The sequence below is a fragment of the Taurulus bubalis genome (assembly GCF_910589615.1).
Source record: "Taurulus bubalis genome assembly, chromosome: 20".
NCBI classification, from domain to species: Eukaryota; Metazoa; Chordata; class Actinopteri; order Perciformes; family Cottidae; genus Taurulus; species Taurulus bubalis.
In genome coordinates this window covers 15,751,596-15,778,705 of record NC_136608.1, presented here as the reverse complement: position 1 = coordinate 15,778,705, position 27,110 = coordinate 15,751,596, and the positions used below count along the sequence as shown (strand labels likewise).

The window sequence follows — 27,110 nt, the reverse complement described above, 5'->3', positions numbered from 1 at the left end:
TCCTGTATGCAACAGCGGTTGGAACATATTGCTGTGATTTCATCTTGAGCTGAAACGATTAGTCGATGAATCAACAGAAAAGTAAACGGGAACTTTTCTTGATCGGCGATTTTGACGCAAACCTCCATTTCATACACTTTTAAACTGAATATCTTTGGGTTTTGGATCGTTTATTGGACGAAACAAGAGATGTGATGACGTCGGCGAGGACATTTTTCAACAGTTTATAGACTATTGAGTAAGTGTTTGAGAAAATAATCATTAGTTGCAGCATTGATTTATTCCAACTGGGTGTCGTTCCTCTTTTCTGTCGAAAATACTGAGAATCAAAAGAGCTCCAGATGAGCGTTACCAAACCCGAGGGTCGGGGTCCCTTGAATGGGTCGCGAGACGAATCTGTGGGGTCACGAGACGCTGAATAAATCAAGAAGGAAGAAAAACAATCACAAATACGGTGAATAGCTCATGTACGTAGCCACTAGGGAGGATCTCACTGTGGAGTCGTCTTATCGGAGCTTTTTGACGCACGATGACGCAACACTTTACGCACCTTGTGTTCTCTGGTTGTTTGTTTTTGGCGGAGAGAAAACAACATGGCTGCAGATGCTCCGTCGTAATATTTGCAAAAAAAATGACAGTTTCATGCGAGGATATAAATAGGAGCAATCTGTGACGCACGGTTCGATTCCCAAAAGTAAACTCCTGTTTATTGAGATACTTTTGTTTAAATTTAGTCTTCAGAGATTAAGAAGTACAAGTTATATTCTCTCTCTCTCTCTCTCTCTCTCTCGTTCCACCCAACAAGGAATCAGGAATCAATGATGTAATTGACAACAGGAAACGTCTTATCACTTCTTTATCACATCTTTATAGACCAGATCACACAGTAAAGGCATGAGGTGACTTTTAAACTGTAACTTTATTGATAGTGACGTGTCTGATTCGGCTCAGCGGTTATTGATTGATTGATTGATCAGATCAATTTGCTTCACGGTGATTAATCAAAGTCGGCGCTGGCGAGCTGAAGAGGACGCCACTTAGTCATCGAAATGTAGAGAACGATTGCTAAAGAATTGTCAATATATTTTTCCACTATCCACTTTCCAAATATCACAAGAGTTCATATTTATAAACTATCTTTTGTTTTATCAAGACTCCATTTTGACAAAGAAGCGTCTGCTAATTGATTCACTAATTAGCAGAACTGATGACCTCATTAGTGGAACTGATTGTTCTGGCCCAACAGCAGAGCGCCTCCTCTGGTGTGAACACCTTTTACGTTTCCTCGTCTTTATTCTGCACGTCCGTCTCTTTCTTTCCCCTCAATGAAGATTTCCAAGTCTCAGTGTTTTGCCGTCTCCGTCCTTCTCCTTTTGTTTGACTCTGATTGGTTCTCTGAGGCAGGCCCGGCAGCCAATGTGCATAACCTGATAATATTATTATGATTATTATTGTAAGTGCAGAGCGGCAGAGGTCGGTCTGTAATTAGACACAACGGCAGGCTTCTCTACTCGGCTTTAATTGTGTTTAAAATGAGTTTCGACAACGGAGAGATCTTTGTTCGGTTTCTTTTCTTCCACTTTCCCTCGGCTGCTCTGTGTTTTCTCCCAGAGGTCAGCCGTCTTTTCTCTGCATTGTTGGGTTTAAGTCTCTCGAGGTCCTTCAGGCTCTCGCTAACAATCCACTTCTGTTTACTCTGAAGGGAACTGGAAATGCAAAGTGTCTTTATTTTTCCACGGGAAACTCTCAGTGCGTGTTTATTGTCGCAAATGTCAACGCTTGAATCAACTTCCTTTTTTAGTTTGAATCTTTGTTGGGAGACTGCGAGGGGAGTTTTTCCTCAAAAGGTCACGGATTGTTTGTGGACAATAGACGATGTTTGATTTAAAATCGGCAGCGCGTTAATTAACTGCGTTTATCTTTCTTTTCTTCCTCGGGCCACAGCTGTCGGGGAAAGCGATGCAGTGAGCAGCGAGCGGCACACCTCGGCTCAAAGGTCACCAGGATGCAGTCGCTCAGCCAGGAGCAGCCGTCGGCGATGATGTCACACTATCCGACCAATGGGAAGGAAGAAGAGGTGGACACAGGTGAGGAGGCCGTGAACGTCGCCCGATCTACATTCATTAGTTACCTTTAAAGTCACCATTATTCTGTTTGGTCTCTTGTAGATTTTCCTTTTTTAAGTTTGCTTTTAATTTTAAATTATTATGAATTATCGTTGAACACTGATGGAAAGTACTACAAACAATAAGATATAAATATCTATTCATTCATGTACTTGGTACACGATTGTCGGCTACATCTCTCAGACTGGTTTCTCTTCATATCGTCGTACTTTAACCAGTATGATTACCGTGATATTTAAAAATAAAATGCTGATATCATGTTAACAATTCACATATGATAATATTGTGGGAGTAGTCCAGCACATGCTAAGTCATTTTATATGTACAGTTATGGTGACAAAACACGCAGTAAACACAGTTAAAGATGAACTGGACTGATAGCATCTTCTATTTAAAACAGTTTTCCTAATTTGATATAGATATTGAGACAATATCTTGCCTTAAAAATATCTTTGATCTTCTTTCTTAATCTGCACGTGAGAAAGTTGCAGAGATAAACTTTCTTTTAAAAGCCTGAATTTGTTGATTTATGAAGCAAGAACATAGAAAAGTAATGTTTTTAATAATAAAGCAGTAAGAGTGAGACTACGTGTGTGTTCAGTTTTTTTTGGTGGGGACTCGACATCCATCTATCGGGCGCTCGCTCAGGGGTTCTGCTCCTTCTGTTAATGTGTGTGTGTTCACGACCGTGTGTGTGTGTGTGTGTGTGTGTGTGTGTGTGTGTTCACGAGAAGACGCGAGCAGACGTCTACAATCCCCCGCCCCGTCATTAGCCGGAGCGGATTCAGTCCCGCTCTCTTCACACTGAGGAGTCTCCAGAGACACAACACACACTTCACACACACTTCACACACACACTTCACACACACACACACAGGAACATGACACGTAATACCTCGAGTGTATCCCTGTTCCTCAGGCTTTCTCGTAAAAGAATGTTTTCATTGCCGATGACTGACGGACGATTTTCGTTTTTTTCCACCTTCAGACGCGGATTCCATAAAGGAGGCGGCGGAGGAGGCGGAGTTTAACTGGGAGGAGTTCATGGAGGAGACGGGGGCCGGCGCCGCCCCTCACACGACCTTCAAACACGTGAGTGACGGCGTGCGATTTCCCCAGCTGCCGCTTTACGCCCTCAGTGCCTCGGCGATCCTTTAAACACAGCCTCCCGGTTAAGTAGCACCTGCAGAAAGCCTTTAACCACACATCGGGGAGAGCGTCACCTCCGACGATCGGGCGCTCTCATTGGCTGCGCTCCCTCGTGACGCACACGTTGTCAGGCGGCGGCGGCGACCTTTGCCGTTTAAAAGGAGAAAAAAAAACACAATTATGGGTAATTACAGGAACAATAGCGTGGATACAAATAAGCACCGTGTGTGTGTGTGTGTGTGTGTGTGTGTGTGTGTGTTTTTGAGGAAGGTCACGAAACTAATAGAGACAGAAATGGAAAAGGTAAATATTTGATATTTCCTCGCTCGCCTGCAGAATCAACAACTGCTTCTAACGTCAAGTTCAGGTGATTAATTGTCATTTGCGCGACAATTACAGGGAAGCCGTCGTTGGCGATGAAAATCCCCTCAGGTCTGAGATCGTTAAATTATATAAAAAGAAAGTGCACAAGTAAAAAAAGACTGAAAATAGTGCAGAAGTTAAAAGAAGAGATAAAGATTATCTATATCAGTATTTTATAATCATTAAAAACCTTGTTTTTCTTTTTTTCTTAATTTAGTTTTTGCCCCAACTTGCTGATATTACTATATTTTTTCTAAGTTGTATTTTTATTTTATAGCTAAACGTCAATCTTTGTTCCGTATTTCACCGCCCGATATTACGTCCATAAGAAATTCAAATAAATGTATCACAGATGAAAAAAATATACAAATAGGGATGAAATATAACATACATTGTAAATAAAATATATGAATGAATGAATGAATATATACTTTATTAATCCCAAAGGGGAAATTTCGTGTCGAGTAGCAGCCGTTTACACAGAAAATAAGATCAGAATAAAAACAACAGGGATGAAAGATATATAAGATATATGCAATAATAATATGAATAAAAATAACAATAACAATTTAATAGCTGGGTGAAAGAAAGAATTAACAGAGTATTAATTTAGGAATTAAATTAAATTAACTTAAACAGTAGAAGTGCAAGAGTGCAAGTATGTATGTGCATGTTAAGTGTGTGAGGTGTAAATAAAATACTAATTAATAATAATATATAATCTGTGGCAGACTAATTGCAACTTATTATACTGTAATGTAAACGGATGTGGTAAAGATGCAAAAAACTGTTACTGAAATATAACAAAGGGAAAGTGACAACTAACTGTGTTTCACAAAAGAAAAAGCATTTCTGTTTTACCCGACGACACGTTAAAAAGTCAGATTATAACCGTACCATTCCTGAAAGAAGAGAAACGTCAAGTGTTTTAAATCGTCTGTTTTCACGCTGCATTACACCGACGTCTGAGTTAGAAAAGGGGAAATGACTGAAAGTGAAGCCACGTCTGTTCTGCACGATCTTTATCAGATATCTGTGTCATGAAATTCGAGAGAAAACTGACTCATCAGATTTGGAAAAAGCTTGAAATGTCATCTGCACGATCAGAGTCGATTCAGCTCAGACGGTGGAGGAGTCTCGTGAAGAGTCAGGGTTAGAGTTCAGGTTTAAGTTTTAGGGGTAAGGTTTAGGAGTTAGGTTTAGGGTTCAGGTTTAGGGTTCAGGTTCAGGAGTTAGGTTCAGGTTTAGGGGTTAGGTTTAGGGGTTAGGTTCAGGTTTAGGAGTTAGGTTCAGGTTTAGGGGTTAGGTTCAGGTTTAGGGGTTAGGTTCAGGTTTAGGGGTTAGGTTTAGGGGTTAGGTTCAGGTTTAGGGGTTAGGTTTAGGGGTTAGGTTCAGGTTTAGGGGTTAGGCTTAGGGGTTAGGTTCAGGTTTAGGGGTTAGGTTTAGGGGTTAGGTTCAGGTTTAGGGGTTCAGTTTAGGGGTTAGGTTTAGGGGTTAGGTTCAGGTTTAGGAGTTAGGTTCAGGTTTAGGGGTTAGGTTTAGGGGTTAGGTTCAGGTTTAGGGGTTAGGTTTAGGGGTTAGGTTCAGGTTTAGGGGTTAGGTTCAGGTTTAGGGGTTAGGTTCAGGTTTAGGGGTTAGGTTTAGGGGTTAGGTTCAGGTTTAGGGGTTAGGTTCAGGTTTAGGGGTTAGGTTTAGGGGTTAGGTTCAGGTTTAGGGGTTAGGTTTAGGGGTTAGGTTCAGGTTTAGGGGTTCAGTTTAGGGGTTAGGTTTAGGGGTTAGGTTCAGGTTTAGGAGTTAGGTTCAGGTTTAGGGGTTAGGTTTAGGGGTTAGGTTCAGGTTTAGGGGTTAGGTTTAGGGGTTAGGTTCAGGTTTAGGGGTTAGGTTCAGGTTTAGGGGTTAGGTTCAGGTTTAGGGGTTAGGTTTAGGGGTTAGGTTCAGGTTTAGGGGTTAGGTTCAGGTTTAGGGGTTAGGTTTAGGGGTTAGGTTCAGGTTTAGGGGTTAGGTTTAGGGGTTAGGTTCAGGTTTAGGGGTTAGGCTTAGGGGTTAGGTTCAGGTTTAGGGGTTAGGTTTAGGGGTTAGGTTCAGGTTTAGGGGTTCAGTTTAGGGGTTAGGTTTAGGGGTTAGGTTCAGGTTTAGGAGTTAGGTTCAGGTTTAGGGGTTAGGTTCAGGTTTAGGGGTTAGGTTCAGGTTTAGGGGTTAGGTTTAGGGGTTAGGTTCAGGTTTAGGGGTTAGGTTTAGGGGTTAGGTTCAGGTTTAGGGGTTAGGCTTAGGGGTTAGGTTCAGGTTTAGGGGTTAGGTTTAGGGGTTAGGTTCAGGTTTAGGGGTTCAGTTTAGGGGTTAGGTTTAGGGGTTAGGTTCAGGTTTAGGAGTTAGGTTCAGGTTTAGGGGTTAGGTTTAGGGGTTAGGTTCAGGTTTAGGGGTTAGGTTTAGGGGTTAGGTTCAGGTTTAGGGGTTAGGTTCAGGTTTAGGGGTTAGGTTCAGGTTTAGGGGTTAGGTTTAGGGGTTAGGTTCAGGTTTAGGGGTTAGGTTCAGGTTTAGGGGTTAGGTTTAGGGGTTAGGTTCAGGTTTAGGGGTTAGGTTTAGGGGTTAGGTTCAGGTTTAGGGGTTAGGCTTAGGGGTTAGGTTCAGGTTTAGGGGTTAGGTTTAGGGGTTAGGTTCAGGTTTAGGGGTTCAGTTTAGGGGTTAGGTTTAGGGGTTAGGTTCAGGTTTAGGAGTTAGGTTCAGGTTTAGGGGTTAGGTTTAGGGGTTAGGTTCAGGTTTAGGGGTTAGGTTCAGGTTTAGGGGTTAGGTTTAGGGGTTAGGTTCAGGTTTAGGGGTTAGGTTCAGGTTTAGGGGTTAGGTTTAGGGGTTAGGTTTAGGGGTTAGGTTCAGGTTTAGGGGTTAGGTTCAGGTTTAGGGGTTAGGTTTAGGGGTTAGGTTCAGGTTTAGGGGTTAGGTTTAGGGGTTAGGTTCAGGTTTAGGGGTTAGGTTTAGGGGTTAGGTTCAGGTTTAGGGGTTAAGGGTGTTGCCAAAAGCAACCTGTTGATCTCTGCTGCAAAGCTGGACGAGCCAAACTTTATCTGTGTGTTTACGGTGGAAAAGGTTCCCCTCCAGCCTCTGCTCTGAGGGAACTGTGTGGACGCAGAATAACTGAATTAGAGGATCAGCTCATGTGTTTTTCCGCTAAATGCTGTTGTTCTTCACGAGGACTTCAGCAGAGCAATACCTTCCCTTCACGAAGGCAAAGCTGAAGTCAATTGGAAACATTCATGCTTTTTTTTTTATATATACTAAACATACAGAAAACGACAAAGATTAGTCGTGAAAAAGTACTGAAAGTTGCCATTTAATGCACATTTTTAGGGTAGTTTGTGAGGCGCACGCAAGTGGGGAGATTATGTATCTGTCCGTGCGTGACTGTGCATCTCTCTGTCTGTCCGCGGATAATCTTGTATACTACGTGACCCCAGCTGTGTTTGTTCAAACCCTTTTTATTGACTATTTCTGCCGTCATTAACGGCTTGACCCGTCACTCCTCTTTAGCTTTAACTTGTCCGATTCAAAGCCACATTTGAGCTTTTTTCCCCAACTCAAAAACAAAAGTTTGGTCTCATTTTGAACAGGAGCATCCTGCAGATTCATTCTACACACCGTCCGCCAACTTACCTTGCCTGTGAGGCTTTATTTATACTCCTTAAGCGCTGCAGTATTCTCCGAAACGGCAAACAAAATGAGCTGTGAGGAACCTAAAAGAGTGTAACTCCGAGATATGCCCACAGACTTCGGGTGTAGCCGGCAGTTAGATGACGAGGAGGGATTGTGATTATCTGTGAACTCGTATCTCATATTCGCGGCCGACTTTATAGCCTTTGCACCCTGTGAAGAAAAGAGTCGAGTACTAAAAGCGCCGTGAAGGAACGAACGGTTGAATATCCTGTAAACTATTTTATTTGGCTACAAAAAAAGAACCTCCTGGTAGAAGGGAATTGGCCCTCTTAGTGATTAAATAAAGTAATAGTGCTTTTATCATTCAGTCAAAGCCGGTTGACGGGAAGAAAAATGTAGAATTCTCCATCCTGTGGAAGCAGTTGTACGACGTCTTCTCTGGAGAATACTTTGAGTTATCCCAGTTTGGGTTTAACAGAAAGGGAAGTGGAGGATCCAGCGCTCAGAAAGTCGCTCCATCTTTTGTACAATCTGTTCTTACAGACCGACGCCGAGCAGAATAACATTGATTAAACTCTGCAGAGTTCAAGTTCTATTTGAGATTTCAAAGTTTTCCAAAGTCAGAGATGTGGAGACAAGCGTTTCCATTTTGATGAAACGGTGCATTAGAGAGAGACACAGGGTTGGAACGTGCTGATCCCAAATAAATGAGGCTGTCAGACGATGCGGAATGAGATTATGTTTCACTTTAAGGCTGCAGGAGGGGAAAACTGGACTTATTGTAATGAAATAGTTTTTTGTAGAAAAAAAAGCCTAAATGCCGGCACTATATAGAAAGACACTTTGAGCTGCAGCGTCTTGAGTTGTTTCTCTGCCAACTGGAACCAATATGAACATTTATATTCAAGTTAAGTCTGGTTTTAGTGTTATAATAAACTGCTTTTTAATAATGGATACGCTTCCTTATGTTGGTATGTTCATGCAACTCAACCAGTTTCCCCAACTGACTGCAACATCAGGAAAGTTACTCAAATATTTGCAAAGAATGTAAAGAATCCTAAATGAATGGGTTTGCAGAAGAATGCAACACAAGTACTGAGGTACACATTCAAGGTACTTTACTTGATTATTTCCATTTTATGATACTTTATACTTCTACTTCACTGCATCTCAGAGGCGAATATTTGTGTTGATGTTGAAACACAACCTTCTCCACTTCTTCAGATACAGACTGTCAGACCCGCCGCAGTAAAATGAGAGGTTTTCTAAAAGGACCCTGGTGCTCAGAGACAGTACCACGTTCAACCACAGGGGTCGCCAGAATCAACACTACTTCAAATCAATACTTTTGAAAAAGTCCTGGAAAAGCCCTTGAAAAAAATAAAATTCCCAAAGTTTAGTAAAAGTCATGTAAATGTGTTATATTCATGTGTTCATGACATTCATTTACGCTGAGTTTGAAATAATTAATATGCTTTTAAAAGAAAGACGCTCAAATTATAAGCAGGCATACAAACAGGCATCAATATAAATGTTTATTCTTTTAATCAAACTGTTGTCTCATTCATTTGAGTCATTTAAGGTTTACTGTATGCTTTGTATTCTCATTGTTAGTTTAAATACTACATTTACTCACTTTTTACTGTTCACACCCAGATTTCACTAAATGTTTGCTCAAAAGTCATGGAAACTTGGTTTAAAATCATGGAAATTTGGTCAAAAGTCATGGAAATTTGGTTTAAAATCATGGAAATTTGGTCAAAAGTCATAAACATTTGGTCAAAAGTCATGAAAATGTGGTTAAAAGTCATGAAAATGTGGTCAAAAGTCATGGAAATGTGGTCAAAAGTCACGAAAATGTGGTCAAAAATCACGAAAATTTGGTCAACAATCACAGAAATTTGGTCAAAAGTCATGGAAAATGTGGTCAAAAGTCACGAAAATGTGGTCAAAAGTCATGGAAATTTGGTTTAAAATCATGCAAATTTGGTTTAAAATCATGCAAATTTGGTCAAAAGTCATGGAAATTTCGTTTAAATTCATGGAAATTTGGTCAAAAGTCACAGAAATTTGGTTTAAAATCATGGAAATGTGGTCAAAAGTCATGGAAATGTGGTCAAAAGTCACGAAAATGTGGTTAAAAATCACGAAAATGTGGTTAAAAATCACAAAAATTTGATCAACAATCACAAAAATTTGGTCAAAAGTCACGGAAATGTGGTCAAAAGTCACGGAAATGTGGTCAAAAGTCACGGAAATGTGGTCAAAAGTCACGGAAATTTGTTCAAAAGTCACGGAAATTTGGTCTAAAGTCATGGAAATTTGGTTTAAATTCATGGAAATTTGGTTTAAATTCATGGAAATTTGGTCAAAAGTCATGGAAATTTGGTTTAAATTCATGGAAATTTGGTCAAAAGTCACGGAAATTTGGTCAAAAATCACGAAAATTTGGTCAACAATCACGAAAATATGGTCAAAAGTCATGGAAATGTGGTCAGAAGTCATGAAGATTTGGTCAAAAGTCATGGAAATGTGTTAAAGTCATGGAATCCATCGGTCAACATGTGTATGAACCCTGATCCTGGACCGAGGTCTTTCTCCTGCAGCTTTATCTGCTGCTGATTTCAGGTTTAAAGAAGCGTGTCGGCGTTTCAGATTCTTGCATCACTCCGAGCGCCGAATGCTAATAAGGGTGAGATTAGGAAAACATGTTTTTTATTTGTATTTTCTTCACGAGCGAGCAGCCGATGTCGGACAAACTGTCTGCGTGGTGATTTTACTTTTTTTTATTTTTTTTGGGAGCGGGCGAGGTCTCTTGAGAAGCTAAATTGCCTCGTTGGTAAGTGGATTGAGTCACTGGGAAACAGACCATGAATTCTCCAGAAAAAAAAATGTGATTCACTAAAGTGCAGCCCTCATTTCTCCCTCTCTCCTTCTCTCTCGCTCGCTGTGCCTGCACAAATTGAAACAGTGATTTCTCTTGGGCTTGTACACACACACACACAGACACACACACACACACACACACACACAGACACACGCACAGACACACACACACACACACACACACACACACACACACACAACACACACACACACACACACACACACACAGTGTTTCTGCCCTGTAGCTGTCTTACATAAGCCAGACCAGAGTGATACAGCAGGTTTGCATTGTTGCAGCAGGAAGTCAGAGGGCCATTTGTATTGTGTTTATTTCTAAGATGTTTTTTCTGTTGGTTCCATTCACCCGTTTCTGTTGAACGTGAACTTCCTGTCGGGCTCCTCCAACTGTTTCTCAGCCCGTGGCTGTGGTGGAAAACGCTTTACGCCGTGCTGCGTTCACTGACGCTCAGATTTATCGCTGTCTCATGAACGAGGACAAGCGGAGTGCAGAGGTTTTGTTTTAGGCTGTTTTAATTATACTGTACCTGTTGTCTGTACTATTTATAATGAGTATATAGTATTCCTTATGATTAGGGCTGCAACTACCAATTATTTTCATTTTAAATTGATCCATTCTTCCTCTTTTCCAATTAGTTTATGAAAGGAATCCCACAAAATGACAATTTTTCTATTAATTACTCGCCCTGTGTCACCTTTACAGTGAACAAATACATTCTTGGAGGGAACTGTTCATGCAGAACATCATTTATTTTAAATAGTGAGGTTTCAGCGGAGACGCGTGAGAGTCTGTAAACGGACGTTTTGCTGCTGTTTCCTTGCATTCATCAAGACATAAACAAAGTTCGTCCTCAAGGATTTAAGGGCAAGTAATTAATATACAAGTGTTACATTTTGTGGAGTATTCTTTTAATAGTTAATTACAATAAACTAAAACACTTTGGTCGAAAGCCCCAAAAAGATTCAGTTTACAATGATATATAGCAGGGAAAAGCAGCAAATACAATTGCATATTTTTGTATATGATTTTATGTAATTGTCAGAATTATTTAGCCGATTGACGGATTGTTTCAACACTAGTTGTGCAACATTGCAATAAAAGTAGTTTAGTGGTATTAAAGTTCTACTCAACTTTATGGAAATGTAGAATAAATATCTGAATTCACAAGATCCAGATTTAAAAGAAAAGAAAAGAAGGGGTTGAGAGAGATCCTACAATTGAATGCAATGTCTTTTTGTGTGAGACGGTCCCGGCGCCTCGCCGCCTCATCCTGTAAAACAGGCTTTCATTTGTTGCTCTGATAATCTTGACCTTTGACCCCGCTGACATCATCCGTGCTGTTTACAAAGCCAAACAGCAGCTTTGTGTTTTCCCATAAACTGACCTTCTATTTTGCGCTGTCCCTGGTTTCCTATCATGTAAATATATATTCAGGAAATACTGTCACATTGCAACAATATCTGTTTGGTTAAAAAAAACAGATTTCTGTATGTTAAATCATTAATATCACCAAGATTCTTCCTTTTTTAGTTTCTTTTAGACCCTGAAAAGTTATTTTCTTATCTGCTTTATACGAATTAGTAGGTTATTTAGCAGGAGAGATTTTCTCTATTTGATATATATATATATATATATATATATATATATATATATATATATATATATATATATATATATATATATATATAGTTTAACTCCAAGGATGCTCATTTCTGAACTTCAACTCTGATTTTTTCTTATAAATCATGCGTAGTTACTTTCATCAAGAAAAATCCAAAGGTTTTAAACCAAGTTTTTCTTTAAAACAAAAGGTAAAATGTTCATAGTTTGACCATCACTTCTGTTGTTTTGATGCCATTTGATCGCCAACAGAGCGGACAGAATGTAAACAAACCCAACGTTAAACTTATTATTACGCAACCTGCCCACAAGCTTCCTCCTGGTTCACCTTTGACCCGCCATATTTACTCTAGTTGTGTGTGTTTTGAGCGGTAAAATGTTGTTTAAACTTGTAAGGAAAACTCCCGAACTGAGACCCAGGTTGCCGTGTCCCCTGCAGGTGGAGATCAGCCTGCAGAGCAGCTTCCAGCCGGGCATGAAGCTGGAGGTGGCCAATAAGGGCGGCGGCGGCGGCGCGGACTCGTTCTGGGTCGCCACCATCATCACCACCTGCGGCCAGCTGCTGCTGCTGCGCTTCAGCGGCTACGGCGACGACCGCAAGGCCGACTTCTGGTGCGACGTCATGACGGCCGAGCTGCACCCGGTGGGCTGGTGCACCCAGAACGGAAAGACCCTCATGCCGCCCGAAGGTAGGAAGAAACACGGAGACACACACATGCACACACACACACACACACACACAACGTCAACCGAGGGTTCAGCGATGGATTGGAGCGTCAGAAATGCCTCAGATTCTGCCTAAAATGCTGCGAGCGTATGAGTCTATGTGCGTCTATGTCCAAAATAATTGTATTTATAAGTTACGCTAAACGGGAACAACAACAACACTCTGTACTTTCTGCCTAATCGGAATATTTGAGACGGGAAAGTCTGTCAAGTGTGTTCAGAAGTCCTTAAATCTGATAATTCTTTTTGTGACGGAAACAAATAATGTGACTAAATGGAAACAATGAGCCGTCACTTCATTTTGTCTCAGTTATCGTTCGCGACACGCTTGTTTTTTTTGCCGAGTGATGCACTTTGGACTTTGTCCGCGTTTCTCGTTTGTTTTTTTTACCCAACGCCTCTCCGTCCTGCATGAAAAGAGAAGACTTTAAAATCTTTGGCATCAAAGGGTCAGCTAACACACACACACACACACACACACACAGACTACTAACATGGGAACTGTCTGAGTGGAAAGACACGTTTCCCTTTTTAAAGACGGCTCAACTGTCAATCCTCTAACGTTTAACATTCAAGCTTCTTTTCCACGATAACCATCAGCGTCTTCTTTTTAAAAGCCTGAGCTCAACCTTTTTCCAAAACAAAAGCGTGCTCCTTAACTTCTCCGGCAGCCGCCCTCCCCCCCCTGTCCCCCCTCAGACAGATGACTCGCCCTCCCCGGCCTCGTTCAGACCATTTATTTCTCCTCCACACTTCCCCGCTGATGGATGGCGCGGCCTCCGTTGTTGTGGAGACGACCTGGATACTCGGGTGTCCTCGTCCTCACGTTGTGCGATTCGCAGCAGCAGGAGGGAACAGTGGATTTATCCATCAAGCAGGGGAAACAATTTTCTTTAAAATCTACAAAAATGAAACGACTGAAGCCAGTAATGACTAAGCTCTCTGTCGATTATTTCCTCGATTGATCGTCCATCAAATTAAAAAAAGTAAAAACTTCCCCTAAAGCCGAGGAGACGTTCATATTCACGTACTTGTTTGTCTGACCGGCGATGCAAAAATATGTTCAGTTTGCATTTATCGAAGACATTAAAAAAAAAAAACCCTCAAATGATGCCCAAATATAAAAATAGCTTCACATACATTTTTATTTTCATCGACTAATTGTCTCAAAGCGCATAGAGGTGCTGAAACGGGGCGATCCCTCTTTCACGGATATGCTTTTATTTTGAAATTTAGCCCTTTTTTCATTTATTTTTACAAGAACCAGGGAATCTTTATGCATATTCTGGCTAAAAAAATGACAGAAATTTATAAAGCAAATATCAAAATAGTTGGCCATTAGTTTATCGATGTCTCTTTACTTTCTGTTTCTGCTTTAAAAAAAACTATTTAATTAGTTTCTGGTGAAAATGTGGTAAAAAAAATAAATCCATTTTAAATTGTAAACTATATTCAAAGCAAACCTGCCTCTTTAAAAAATAAAATAAATGGTGATCACATGCAACACATTTTCCATTTCGGCGCCGTAATGCTTTATTTTAAGACAACGGGAAAACGTGTATTATGGGATGCCGCTGCCAAATGCGGAGGCAAGCGTTGCTCTAGGAAACATATTTTGTTGAGAATATTTCGTGGGAAATGTGTAATTTACAGTAACAATCCGGCGACCACTGAGCTTTATTCACCGTCTCCTCCTGCGTCTCTCAGAAAACTCGTATTTCCCCTTTTCTCTCTTTTAATAATAACGGACAGCTGACATCCGCATGTTTTAATGATGCAAACTGAAGCATAAATCGTGTAATGAAGGCGGCTCTAAATTCCCAGAAGAGGCTTCTGCAACATACTGTCAAATTGAGAATATGGCACAAAGAAATGTTGCTTAATTTCAAGGCTTTGCATCATGTTGTGCACATTTCTGTTAGTCAGCTGAAATATGAGAGAAAGCAGTCTGTGTTCCACCTGTGTCACGGTTACCTGTTTTTATTTGTTTCCTTTTTGTTTTTTGTTTTTTTGTTTCTCAGATAACACTTACCTAAGAAAAGGTAAGCCGCTCTAACAGCTCTGACTAACTCGCCTCGCCTCACTAGAGCTAGCGTGAAATCAACCCTGTGGTCGGACTGACAGGCTGCATGTGCAGTGCGCTTCCTCCTCTTCCTCTTTTCACCGCTCTGCAGGAAGTGACCTCAGCCCAGTCGCCTTGCCTCCTCCCCTCTTGCATGTGGCTCCTTTCCTAGCCGAGTGTGTCTTAGCAGAGTGATAACGCACACGCACGCTCACACACACACACACACACGCACATTGTGCCAAGCTGTGCTCGTGTGATAACTAAAATCGCAGCCACTCAGCCAGAAATGTGATGCTTTTGATAAAGAGCAACTCTTCTCTTGTGCAACAAACAAACTGTGTCCTGTAATAGGGGAAGGAACAAAAAAACATGTCGCTAGACGGTGAGACAATGAAGAAAAGGTCCGAAGTTAAAGAGTTTAAGGCACATGTAGTCTTTGAGAAGTGTGTGAGAAACACTTTGTTGTAGGTGTTTTATTCTTCTGTGTGTGCATGTGAGTGGGTTGGTGTGCTTAGGTGTGAGGATGTCGGCTTTAGCAAAAAACATATAAAATATATATATATATATATATATAGCGTGTAAAAGAAAAAAGCATACACACCTCCATGTGCTCACTAGTGTAGTGTCTTTTAAAAGGGGAGCTCTTGGATTTAATAGTGTAAAAAACGACAAGTTAAAACTAGACTTATGTTCACACTACAAGACAAAAGCAACAAAAATGGAACAAGCAGGGTGAAACAAAATATTTATTTTATTTTATTTTTGTATATATGTATATATATTTTTTATGTGTGTGTGTGTATATATATATATATATATATATATATATATATATATATATATATATATATATATATATATATATACAAAAATCTATATTTATAAATAAATCAATTTAAATAAATAAAATAAATAAATGTTGTATACTTTTATTTTGTGTATATATATATATATATATATACACAAAATAAAAGTATACAACATTTATTTATTTATTTTATATATAAAATATATATATATATATATATATATATATATATATACACACTTTTTCGGTAAAGAAATCCTGTAAGTTCCTGATAAGATGAAGCAGTTCTATGATGTGTGACGCAAAAAAACGTCCATTGTATTCAGATAGAGAAAGACAAAATATGTATCCAAAAATTGTAATAAGAATTTTTTTTGGTATGCTTTATATTCATCACATTTGAAGCAGTGATGCAAAGTGTCATTGTTACAGATTTACATTTGACAAAAATTCATTAATTAGAAAAACGGAGCTCGAAGAGGAGATTTGAGATCCAGCGCCTAATTGACCGCTCGGCTGAAAGCAGCGGCACATTGCTCCCTAATTAAAATAATAATCCTAATTCCCTCGTGCAGTTTTCTTCTAGTGCAAAACCTGCAGACCAATAAGTGTTTCAACTGGACAAACCGCCTGTAACAAACACGCCTTAATCCCTCGTCAAACTCGCTTACTCGCTTATAAAACTCTCTCTCTGTCACTCACACACACACACTCTCAGCTCCTCCACTTAAAACGCTCCTTTCATACTAACGGATGGGTTCATCAAATCAGCGCTCGTATTAATCAGCGTCTCCGTGTGCAAGAGCGCTTCTGTTGCGTCATTTGAGAGCAAACGTTAGCGGAGAATAACTGCTATTAGATATGTGGTAATTCCTTCAACATGGACAGGTTTGCCTGTATTTCTGTTTTTATTAGTATTTTTCTTTATGAGCTTCTGGCAAGAAAAAGCCCCAAAAGTAACAGAACCAGAGAGTGAAAACGCACATATATGTGTATATATATATATATATATATATATATATATGTATATATGTGTGTTTTTCTGACTGTATAGAAGCCTCGGGGTCGGCCCCAGGGAGGGAAGCCTGTCTCGTGCACGTGTGTGTGTGTGTGTGTGTGCACGAGTCGTTCATCCATTCATGTTCAGAGCTTCTTTATTTTTTTTAAAGCTACATCACAAGTTTGGTCATGTGGTGAGGGAGCCGCTCGCTGAACGGATCCCGGCAGATCGTTTGCATAATGAATTCAACACACTGCTTCCTGCCAGAGCCGGCTGGAGATGATGCTCTGAGATAGACCCTCCCCTACCCTCTCTTTGTGTGTGTGTGTGTGTGTGTGTGTGTGTGTGTGATGGTGTTTTAAGAGTAAGGCTGCCTTCAGGCTGAGAAATACAAAGGGCTGGGTGTGACCCCTGTGAAACATTTCGTCCTTTGTCACTTGGCGTTGAAGGTGATTTATTTATAGGGTGAAGGAATTGACTGACATTTAAACGTCAGGCTTTTAGGCACGAGATGGAGAGATAATTATCAATTAAGTCGATGATTCTTTCGCTGATTTGGTGGATGAAATGTCAGAAAATGCTCATTGACGGTTCGCTGGCTTCAGATTGTTTGTTCTGCCCGGTAACAGCCCAAATAATTATATCGCTATCACACAAGCTGGATCGAGACCTGTCGCAATAACTAGTTTTGTAGGACGATGTATTGTCCCAGAAATAATTGTCATGAACAACATTAATACCATTTTTTTTTATTGGATAAAAGTCTAAAAATGCAAGTACAACCTTTCAAAGAGCAAATAACTTGGTTAAAGCTATCCTAAATAAATGAAACCAATGAAATAAAACCACACAAGCAAAACCATAAATATAGAGACAGATTGTCTGGCTCTGGTAACAAAACTTGCGCTTATATAAATCTAAAATATTTGGCGCAGGCGTAGTGAGAGTCATTCATTCATAACAAGCGTAAAGAAGCAGCGCTATAGAAAGATATCATTAACAATGTATACAGTGCATGCATATTTTGATGGCAATAGTTTTTAAATTTGATTTCAGTAAGATTTTGATCACATGAAATTGACGTATAACAGAGTATTTCTACGCTGTATTGCTACTTTTACTGTGGTGATTTTGGCGCCCCCTGTGGATGAGTAGGAGGAGGAGGAGGAGGAGGAGGAGGAGGAGGAGGAGGAGGAGGAGGAGGATTTCAGAACCAGTTAAAAGTTCCTCACAATAACTTGAAGTAAAAGCTCTTTGTACTTCTTCCACCACTGGCAACTTGAGCAGGCTTTTCATAAATAGAGACACAATGATAATCCACACACACACACACACACACACACATCTGTTCCTGTGGGCCTCTTCAGCACTTACCGCAGACACATCACTTGAGTAATTCATATTTACACAAATTGCTCCAACATCCCCGTCCCTCTCGTTAACAGGGTCGTAAAATACGTTAACAACATGGCGTCTGAAACCGGCCCGGGCGTGCTTCAGACACACACACACACACACACACAATAAACACACAGATCGCACGCCGTGTGACCCGCGTGCTGCAGAGATTACACTCTCGTTCAGATGCGAGGAGGTAGTCGTGTGAATTGACTCCCATTAACTCGGATTAGAATCTGTTGCACCGCTGTGATCTTCAAGAAGAAGAAAAATCACTGATGTTTCTCCTTTTTTTAAATTATAATATTGATTGTCTAAATAAAGCTTTTAAATAAGAACTGAGCCCCGACGGAGGAAAAAAGGAGAGAACAAGGAGCTGGAGCACAATATGCAAATATCAGGTTCCATGCGTTGTGTTTTTTGTTTATTTAATGCTAGACATTTGCATGAGGACTTCAGCCAGCTTTGGTGCAGCCTGGGAGGAGGAGGGGGAGGTTGGCTCAGTGATTTTGTGTGTGTGTGTGTGTGTGTGTGTGTGTGTGTTTCAGGAGCTCTTCCCTCAAGGTTAATTATGCACTTATTGTTATGTGAAAGTCAGGCTTTCACCTCTACGTGTCTGCTGCCTTTAGGATGGGGAAAAAAGAAGAAAGAGATCATTATTTATATATATATTTCTCATAAAAACAGTATAATGAAACTGCAAGCAGGGGGAGGGAAAAGGGGGGAGGGAGAGAGAGATAGATAGAGAGAGAGAGAGAGAGAGATAGATAGAGAGAGAGAGAGGGCGAGGGAGGTGGAAGTTTGCATGTTTCAGCTTCTGCTTCTGTCGTTCGGCTGAGCTCTCTAAATGGCTTCATGAGTAATCTGGGCAGGATCTGTAAAAATAGTTTATCTATTTCTGCACACCCGAGATCAACACAGGAGTGTGTGTGTGTGTGTGTGTGTGTGTGTGTGTGTGTGTGTGTTTGTGTGTGTGTCTGTGTGTGTGTGCTCTTACAAAGTCCAGCAGCAGCAGCAAGGAAAGAAAACAGTCTCACAGGAAAAAACACTTTTATTAAACAGGCGAACGGAGAGCGCGTTACAGGAAAACGCAGATTAATTTGCCAGAAGAAGAAAAAATCCCACGGTTTTGATAAAAGAGGGCGGATTCATTGATTTGATTTGATAAGTCAATTATGCATTTAAAAAAATAATAATCCGGAGCAGCCTCTGTGGAGACAAGTCGTTTTTTTTATTCACTCAAATGTTTTGTAATAACTATAATAAGGATGTTTCAGTCACTTCTTTAAACAGCTGCTTCCAAAAATTGACTCAATCTTCTTAACAAACATATAAATATTGTAAATAATTAAGAAGGATAATTACGAGGGGTGTTGCATTCTCTGATCATTATGATTATGAAAGGTGTAACAATGCATCAGGGAATTGCACCTCTTTTTATTTTGTGCTGGGATCCATAATTATGAGCTCATAATCGAGCGGTAATTAGAAGAAGTTGAGAGCCGGGACTTCGTTTGAATCGTACCTTCAATTAAAATAATGATAAAAAAAGCCTTATTGTAATCGTTGAAGGTAATCAAGGGAAGAATCCTCTTTTTAAAAAAAACAATAGAAAAGTAGAAGATGAGAACATCCCAGAAAAATAGTTTTTCAGGATTTAACCAACTGGTTTCTAGTGATATAAATTGTGAAAGTGGATTTCTTTTTAATTTAATTAAGATAATTATTATTTAATATTTTAATAAAGTTGTAGGAACTTAATTAACACGCGTTTACTTCTTCCTTATCAAACATGTTTATTCAATTTAAAGAATTATTTGCTCTATTTGTTTCCTGTTTATTTGATTCATTATTCTTGTTTTATTTTTCTTCTTATTAAAATAAATCTATTTCTTCTAAAATGTTATCTTTTTGCCCGATAAGCTACTGTCGTTTATAGTAGTTTGTACTTGGCACCCCCCAAAATATCTCTTTAAAACCACAGTGTACATCCTCAAAAGACTCATTTGCTCTCTTGGCTCTTTTTCTGGAAGACGGAACAAAAAAACACACAAAGATCCAACAAGAACAAACAGAAACTCTCGTCGTTTTCGCCGAGTTCCAGAGCATCGTTTCATTTTCTCTTCCGCTCGATGCTAATCGCCTCCGCACGTTCCCGTCTTTCTGGAAACCAAACAAGTGTCTCGAGTTTGTGGAGATGTTTTTTTTGTTTCTTTTGTAATTAGTGTGTGTGTGTGTGTGTAGGTGAGTAACAGGAAAAACATGCAGTGCTCTGAAGGCCGCTCGGCATCTCCCTTGGAATGCAAGCTCTGTACTTTGGGGGGGAGGGGATGAACGGGAGGCTGATATCACGAACGCAGGAATTGTATCGCACTGTTGCACTCTGGGAAACGGGAATCAGACACACACATAAAAAACTAAAGAAAACGCACAAAACGGACAACGCAAATGTGCTGGAAGTTGACTTCCGTGTGTGTGTGTGTGTGTGTGTGTGTGTGTGTGTGTGTGTGTGTGTGTGTGTGTGTGTGTGTGTGTGTGTGTGTGTGTGTGTGTGTGTGTGAGAGAGAGAGAGAGAGAATTTTATAAATGGGTAAGTGAGTTTGTGCATATTATAGGTCATAGTTTTCTAGAATTACACTCATCTTAAAGGGACAGTACACCCCCACATTTTTTGATCTTTTGGGGAGCTTTAAGTTTCGTTCATCGTCATTCAAAATATCTACCTCATCAGCCTTCGTCTGCTCCTATCACATGTACCGGCATCAAAACAGGAAGTCAAGAGGCTCGTTCGTTAGCGCTGCGCGTCGCCTGGAGTCCACAGAGAGCAGCGGCCGCAGCAGGAGGCGTTGACAAAAAACTGCAATCAAATCGGACAGTTGTCAGCTGTCAGCTGTGTATACGCAGGAAGTCACAGAAAAAAGTACTTCCTGTTAGTGCCGAACTTTTGTTTACTTGTAGTTTACAGATCACGTTTGGATTTATTATATGTGTTTATAAATATATATTTATGTAAAAATGAGTGTGTAGCTGCATCCTTTGGTCTTTTGATGTCTGCCTGTCAAATACATTACTAGTACTCGGTTTGATTGCAACCCACGACAAAACAATCAAGATATTGATAAATGGTTTGAGAGGTAAACGTGAAAAATATTTTGGGGTGAACTGTCCCTTTAAGAGCAGGGTTCTTAGTCCGTAGTTGCACATTTCAAGTCGCAAGTGTTCATATCAAAGTAGCAGTTTGTTGCGTTTCTTTTTAACATAAAATAGTCAAGCTGTGGCTGCTTGACTTTGTTTAGTTTTTTTACAATTTAACACTTTACAAACTTGGGACTGAATGTGTTTTCTTTTGTGTGTCTGACTTGAAGTTTGTCACTTTCTGTTTTTCTGTTAAAAAAAAGAAAAGGGGAATTGATTTAAACTACAGAATTCACACCAACATTAAAACGTTGACTTTAGTTAACTAAAGCCACCGTGTGTGCATTGCTATCAGAAAGCAAGCTAGCATCATTATTAATATTATTATTAGACTTGGTTGTCAGTTTATTAGGTACACCATCTTAAACTGCTGCAGTATGACGCAACAGTCCTGCAATAAATCCCCCTTAATGAAGTTATTATGTTGATTCATAGAGTTGATTCAACTGTGGGATCATTTTCGGAGGATGTTTCGGTTAAGTGACGTAATTTCCCCTCATGTCTCCACCGAGCTACACACTGACTAATCACCCAGCGAGCAACACCACACTGGGGATTTTAAAGGGGAAATCCCAGACATGAATATACTTTTAATGCATTTTAAATTAGTCATCTATCTGGTGAAGTGGATTTATTAATCTGAATTTGTATTATTTTAGCGTCATTAAAGACTTTTAAGGCTTTTCTTTCCCTTCATTTGTGTCCCAGATCTGTTCCTTCATGTCTGACTCTGACGTTTTCATTTCTGATTCTGGCTTCTTTCAGACGTGGTCTTAAACCCGACACACATATCTGATTAGCGGCCGTGTGACCTCCGCCTCAATTCGATTTGTTCGCCAGTTTTCGCTCTCGGCGGAAGCTAAAAGCTCAGAAAATAGCCACCAATCAAAAGTTTTGCTTTGCCCACTTCCCCCTCCGTTTGTATTGTATCCTCAAATTTGCAGCTGTCAATCTTCACATTAACATTTAAATTGCGCCGCTCAACACGACATTAATCAGTGTTTTTCATTTTGATGTGTTTACTTTTGCAGAAACCTGCCAGATGCAAGTCTTAAAACAATATCTGATCTCCGCTGTAAATCAGAGCGTTAATGTTTGCAGCGGGAATAAAGCCGTCAAAGCTTTTCCCGGGAAAGATAAATGAATGCCAGTGTTTCTTTCTTTTGCATTAAAATTAGATACTTATTGTTAAAATACTTCACATGCAGTTTTAAAGAAAACAATATATATATATATATATATATATATATATATATATATATATATATAGAAATGCTGCAAGAACATGCATGCAGGCTGTTCTCTGGTGGCTCCACCTGACAGTTCAGTGTAGTGGCTCAACATTAATAATTCACCGTTTGCTCGCTTTCCTCTCGCTCTGATTGTTTGTGTGTTTCTCAGTCTGGACTCTGTGTGTGTTTCTTTCGTCTCTTCGCAGCCATCAAGGAGAAACACAGCGACTGGACTGAATTCCTCGTTCAGGACCTGACCGGCGCCCGGACGGCTCCGGCCAACCTGCTGGAGGGGGTGAGTGTGTTCAGTGTGTGTGTTCAGTGTGTGTGTTCAGTGTGTTTTGTGTGTTCAGTGTGTTTTGTGTGTTCAGTGTGTGTGTTCAGTGTGTGTGTTCAGTGTGTGTGTTCAGTGTGTTCAGTGTGTGTGTTCAGTGTGTTCCCAGTGAGGGCATCACATGGCGGGACAATTATGGACACATCCAGATTGATCTAGACTCCCTCATGTTATCGTTTCTCCTCGCTTTATATGCTTTCAAACACAAAAGTTAAGACGGAACATTTGTAGTTTGTAGTAGAACTTGATGGCATAGGATAGTAGTAGTAGGATACTACTACTGAGGAGGAGGAGGAAGGAGAAGGAGGGAGAAGGAGGAGGAGGAGGGAGGAAGAAGGAAGGAGGAGGAGAAGGAAGAAGGAAAAAGGAGGGAGGGAGGAAGGAAGGAAGGAGAAGGAGGAGGAGGAGGAGGAGGAGGAAGAGGAGGAGGGGAGGAGGAGGAGGCGGGGGGAGAAGGAGGAGAAGAAGAAGAAGAAGAAGGCGAAGGCAGAGGAGGAGGAGTAGATTAATGCAAATGTTTGAACACATGGCTCGACCTTTTCTGGCATTTCTTTTATTATTATTTTTTGGCTCTGATTGCATTTCATTGTGAGAAAATAGAAGAAGGGTTTACACAAATGATATATATTTAATTTGGAGTTCCTTGAAATATGAAACACAAACTAGTTTTGATGCAAACTGCAGGAATGCTCGCGTGTAGTTTAGTTTCTGGAACGTTGCTTTCTTCCCAACATGTTTACCAACTTTCTTGTTTACCTTCTTTTCTTTCTTTTTTTTAACAAAACCAAATTTCCCCTTGGGGATGAATAAAGTAAATATCCTATCCTATCAAAACAGTTGGATAATGTAAACTCGGTTAGCATGAACAGCGGCTAAATACCGGCTAACGGTTCTTTTCACACACGATGCTGCGTTGCTGCAGTAAAATAAACATCACATGAAATGTTTAACTTTCGTAGCTTTGCAGTAAAGGGAACTGCTGCACATCTGCAGTGTGTTTGCATTATTTTGTGATCAATAAGTCATAATTTCATAGAGGCGTTGTAGCCGTAGGCTGCAGCTCTCTCACCTCAGCCTCGTGCATGACCTCACGCTTATCATCAGTGATCAGGAAAAGGAATATGATCTTTAGAAAAGAGTACCCTGCTTTATTGTGAGTTCTCTGTTGCATGATGGGTAATGACGTGAATGACCGCTCAGAGTTAGATGGGAAGATTGATGCCGCTCTGGCGTCTGCACAGTAAACATGGAGCCGGAGCCGGAAGCTGCAGCCTGATTTATGACGGACACGAGAGCGGCATCAATCTTCTCATCTCACCCTCGGCCACAAAGCCAATAAGTGCATTTCTCAGAATGTCAAATGATTTGTTTTGTTTTTAAGACAAAACACAAAAACATCACCGACGCGAAGACAAAGCGCTTCAAAAGGAAGCAGAGACATGCATCTTCTTTCTTTTACTGATTAAATTAAAGTGTGATTCTTAAATATTTTCTTTCAGCAAGTACATTAAAGTGTTTTTGCGTCTTTAACAATTTCTTAAGAAAGCAAATAAAAGGTTTTGCATGTTTTACACTTCTTTAAACAAGTAAATTAAAGTTTTTTTTGCATGTTTTAAACAAGTAAATTAAAGTGTGTTTGCATGTTTAACACTTTAAGTAAATTAAAGTGTTTTGCGTGTTTTACACTTTAAACTAATACATTAAAGTGTTTTTGTGTGTGTTTTACACTTAAAACAAATAAATTAAAGTGTGTTTGCATGTTTAACACTTTAAGTAAATTAAAGTGTGTTTACATGTTTCATACTTTAAGTAAATTAAGTAAATTAATTAATTAATGTTTTACACTTCTTTAAACAAGTAAATTAATGTTTTTATTGCACGTTTTAAACTTTAAACAAGTTAATTAAAGTGTGTTTACATGTTTTATACTTAAAGTAAATTAAAGTGTGTTTACATGTTTTATACTTTAAGTAAATTACAGTGTGTTTGCATGTTTAACACTTCTTTAAGTAAATTAAAGTGTTTTTTGCGTGTTTTACACTTTAAAACAAGTAAATTAAGTTTTTTTTTGCATGTTTTACACTTTAAACTAAATAAATTAAAGTGTTTTTGTGTGTTTTTACACTTAAAACAAGTAAATTTAAGTGTGTTTGCATGTTTAACACTTCTTTAAGTAAATGAAAGTGTTTTTTGCGTGTTTTACACTTTAAACTAATAAATTAAAGTGTTTTGTGTGTGTTTTACACTTAAAACAAGTACATTAAAGTGTGTTTGCATGTTTAACACTTTAAGTACATTAAAGTGTTTCTTCTTTAAAAAGTAAATCAAAGTGTTTTGTTGTTCTCTTTAGATGCGTTACTTATTTCTCTGGAACCAATCGACCGCTGAGATTCTCCTTGGAGGTCTTTTATAACCGGCGTCTCTGTGCCTCTCCCTCAGCCTCTGAGGGGTAAGAACACCGTGGACCTGATCCTCGAGGGCTCGGTCCTGGAGCTCCAGGACGCCTCGGGCCCGTTCCTCTACTGGCCGGTCCGGGTCCTCCAGAACGTGGGCGGGCGGCTGCGCCTGCGCTACGCCGGCCTCGCCGACGACCACCGGGCGCAGGACGCCTGGCTGTTCTACCTGGACGTCAGGCTCCGCCCCCTCGGCTGGGCTGCGGAGAACCGGCTCGCCTTAGAACCGCCCACAGGTGATGATCATTTAAGTGGTAATCACTGTGTTAAGAAGACATTTAATGAGACATTTGTCATTGTTTGGCTCTTTTTTAATTAGTTTTGACAGAAAATAAATAAAATAAAATGTTATTAAATTTTATTAAAATTATCAACTAATCTGTGTACTTAATTAATCTCTTAATACTTTGGTCTATAAATTGTGAAAAATCTAAACCACAAGATCAAGGTGGTGTCTTCCGATCGCTTGTTACGATAATAACAATTAAATATATGAAATATGCTTTCATAGAAGTCTTGAAAAACAGCAAATGGACACATTTGAGTGGTTGAAACAGTTATTTTTGGCATTTTTGCCTTTAAAGAAATTACTTAGCAACATTTTTTTCAGATTAAATTCCAAATTCATGCCTTTTTAAAACAATATAATACAAATACTTGTCTATAATATTATGGAGAAAACAGGATGTGATAACTCAGCCATATTAAACATGGAATCTTAGGTTTTTATGTTTTGTAAAACTGATAATGTATTTTATACTGTCAAAAAATTATGTTTTTCTGTAAGTTTAATGGTATTTCTGTTGGAAAATCAGGAGCTAACGTAGTATAAAGTCATGAGACATTAATAGTTTTCATTAAAATACTTTTAAGCTGCTGTATTATAAAAGGATCACTGACTTTATGTATTTTAACCGCTCAGCGCTCCGGTCTCTGAAGAGCGCCCCCGACTGGCAGGCGGCTTTAGAGGAGGCGCGACTCGATGGACAGAAGAGCCCGCTGCCGCTGGAGGTGTTCAAGGTGTGTGTGTGTGTGTGTGTGTGTGTGTGTGTGTGTGTGTGTGTGTGTGTGTGTGTGTGTGTGTGTGTGTTGGCTCGGAGCCAGACTGCAGGACCACCTGATTCAGATGCGCTTTGTTTCGTTGCCTCTATTGTCTGCTGCTGATTTATGATGTGAAACGATGGTTTTCAATGGTGAAAAGATCTATTTAAACATAACGCTAAACGGTCATTGTTATTCATTCGTTATTGGAAAGTTTAGTTTCTCTATGCTGTGTGCTGAATTATATACTTATGAAGACACATTTCATGTTTTTGCATGTTTTACACTTAGAGAGAGTTTAACACAATTCAACAATGACTTCTTTCCCAGTTTTACCACCAAATTACACAGTTTAACGTCCAGAAAAATTATCAGGAGGTTTTCCATAAAATGATGGACCTGTATAATAAATTATGATTGAACAGGTTTAAATTTAAGTTTTCCCCTCCTGAACTAGAACTATAAAAACTAGAACAGGAGTAACGCAGTGATGGAAAAAGCATCCCAACAGCAATAAGTAAAATAAAAAAAAATGCAACGACAGCCTGAAACATCTCAGATCCGATGAAGCTCACGCAGTATTTCATCGAGCTGTCACCGGCTACAAAGGCAGTGTTTGTTTTTATTTTAAGCGATGGTTTCCCGTGGCTTCTTCTCTCAGATATACAGGAAGTGAAGTGTTTCAGTTTCCACGTGGTTTCAACGACTAGAAGGAGAAGAAGTAGCGACCACACGGCTGAAATGTGAATCATCGGAGGGAAAAGCAATCTTTATTTTGGCCCAATGAACGGCCTTCGCCTCATCCGCCACAGCAGGGTCTGCGTGACCTACTTTGTCTCGCATGTGGAGCACATTTGTCTAAAAAGTCTTGACTTTACTGTGTCAGGACCACGTGGACCTGCCAGGCCACTCCTTCAAGGCGGGGATGAAGCTGGAGATGGTTTCTCCGTGGGAGCAGCTGCAGATCTGCCCCGTTTCTGTCACCCAGGTAAAACAATGGCGGTAAAAAACATTGTTTTTATTAAACATCAAGCAGGCTCCTCCCCCGAG

At 39.8% G+C, this 27,110-nt stretch overlaps 1 protein-coding gene across 2 annotated transcripts in view; it reads left to right on the top strand.

Moving 5' to 3' along the window:
- The first annotated feature begins 2,030 nt into the window (after window positions 1-2,030).
- The window catches only part of sfmbt2 (Scm like with four mbt domains 2), a 41,968-nt gene continuing 16,888 nt past the window's right edge, over window positions 2,031-27,110 (top strand). For both annotated transcript variants that reach the window (XM_079235902.1, XM_079235901.1), the window contains exons 1-7: window positions 2,031-2,087; window positions 3,115-3,218; window positions 12,248-12,497; window positions 22,439-22,527; window positions 25,006-25,255; window positions 25,942-26,039; window positions 26,947-27,048. In XM_079235902.1, the coding sequence (XP_079092028.1) occupies window positions 2,039-2,087; window positions 3,115-3,218; window positions 12,248-12,497; window positions 22,439-22,527; window positions 25,006-25,255; window positions 25,942-26,039; window positions 26,947-27,048 (942 nt within the window). In that variant the 5' untranslated portion in view covers window positions 2,031-2,038. The remainder of the gene's footprint in view (window positions 2,088-3,114; window positions 3,219-12,247; window positions 12,498-22,438; window positions 22,528-25,005; window positions 25,256-25,941; window positions 26,040-26,946; window positions 27,049-27,110) is intronic.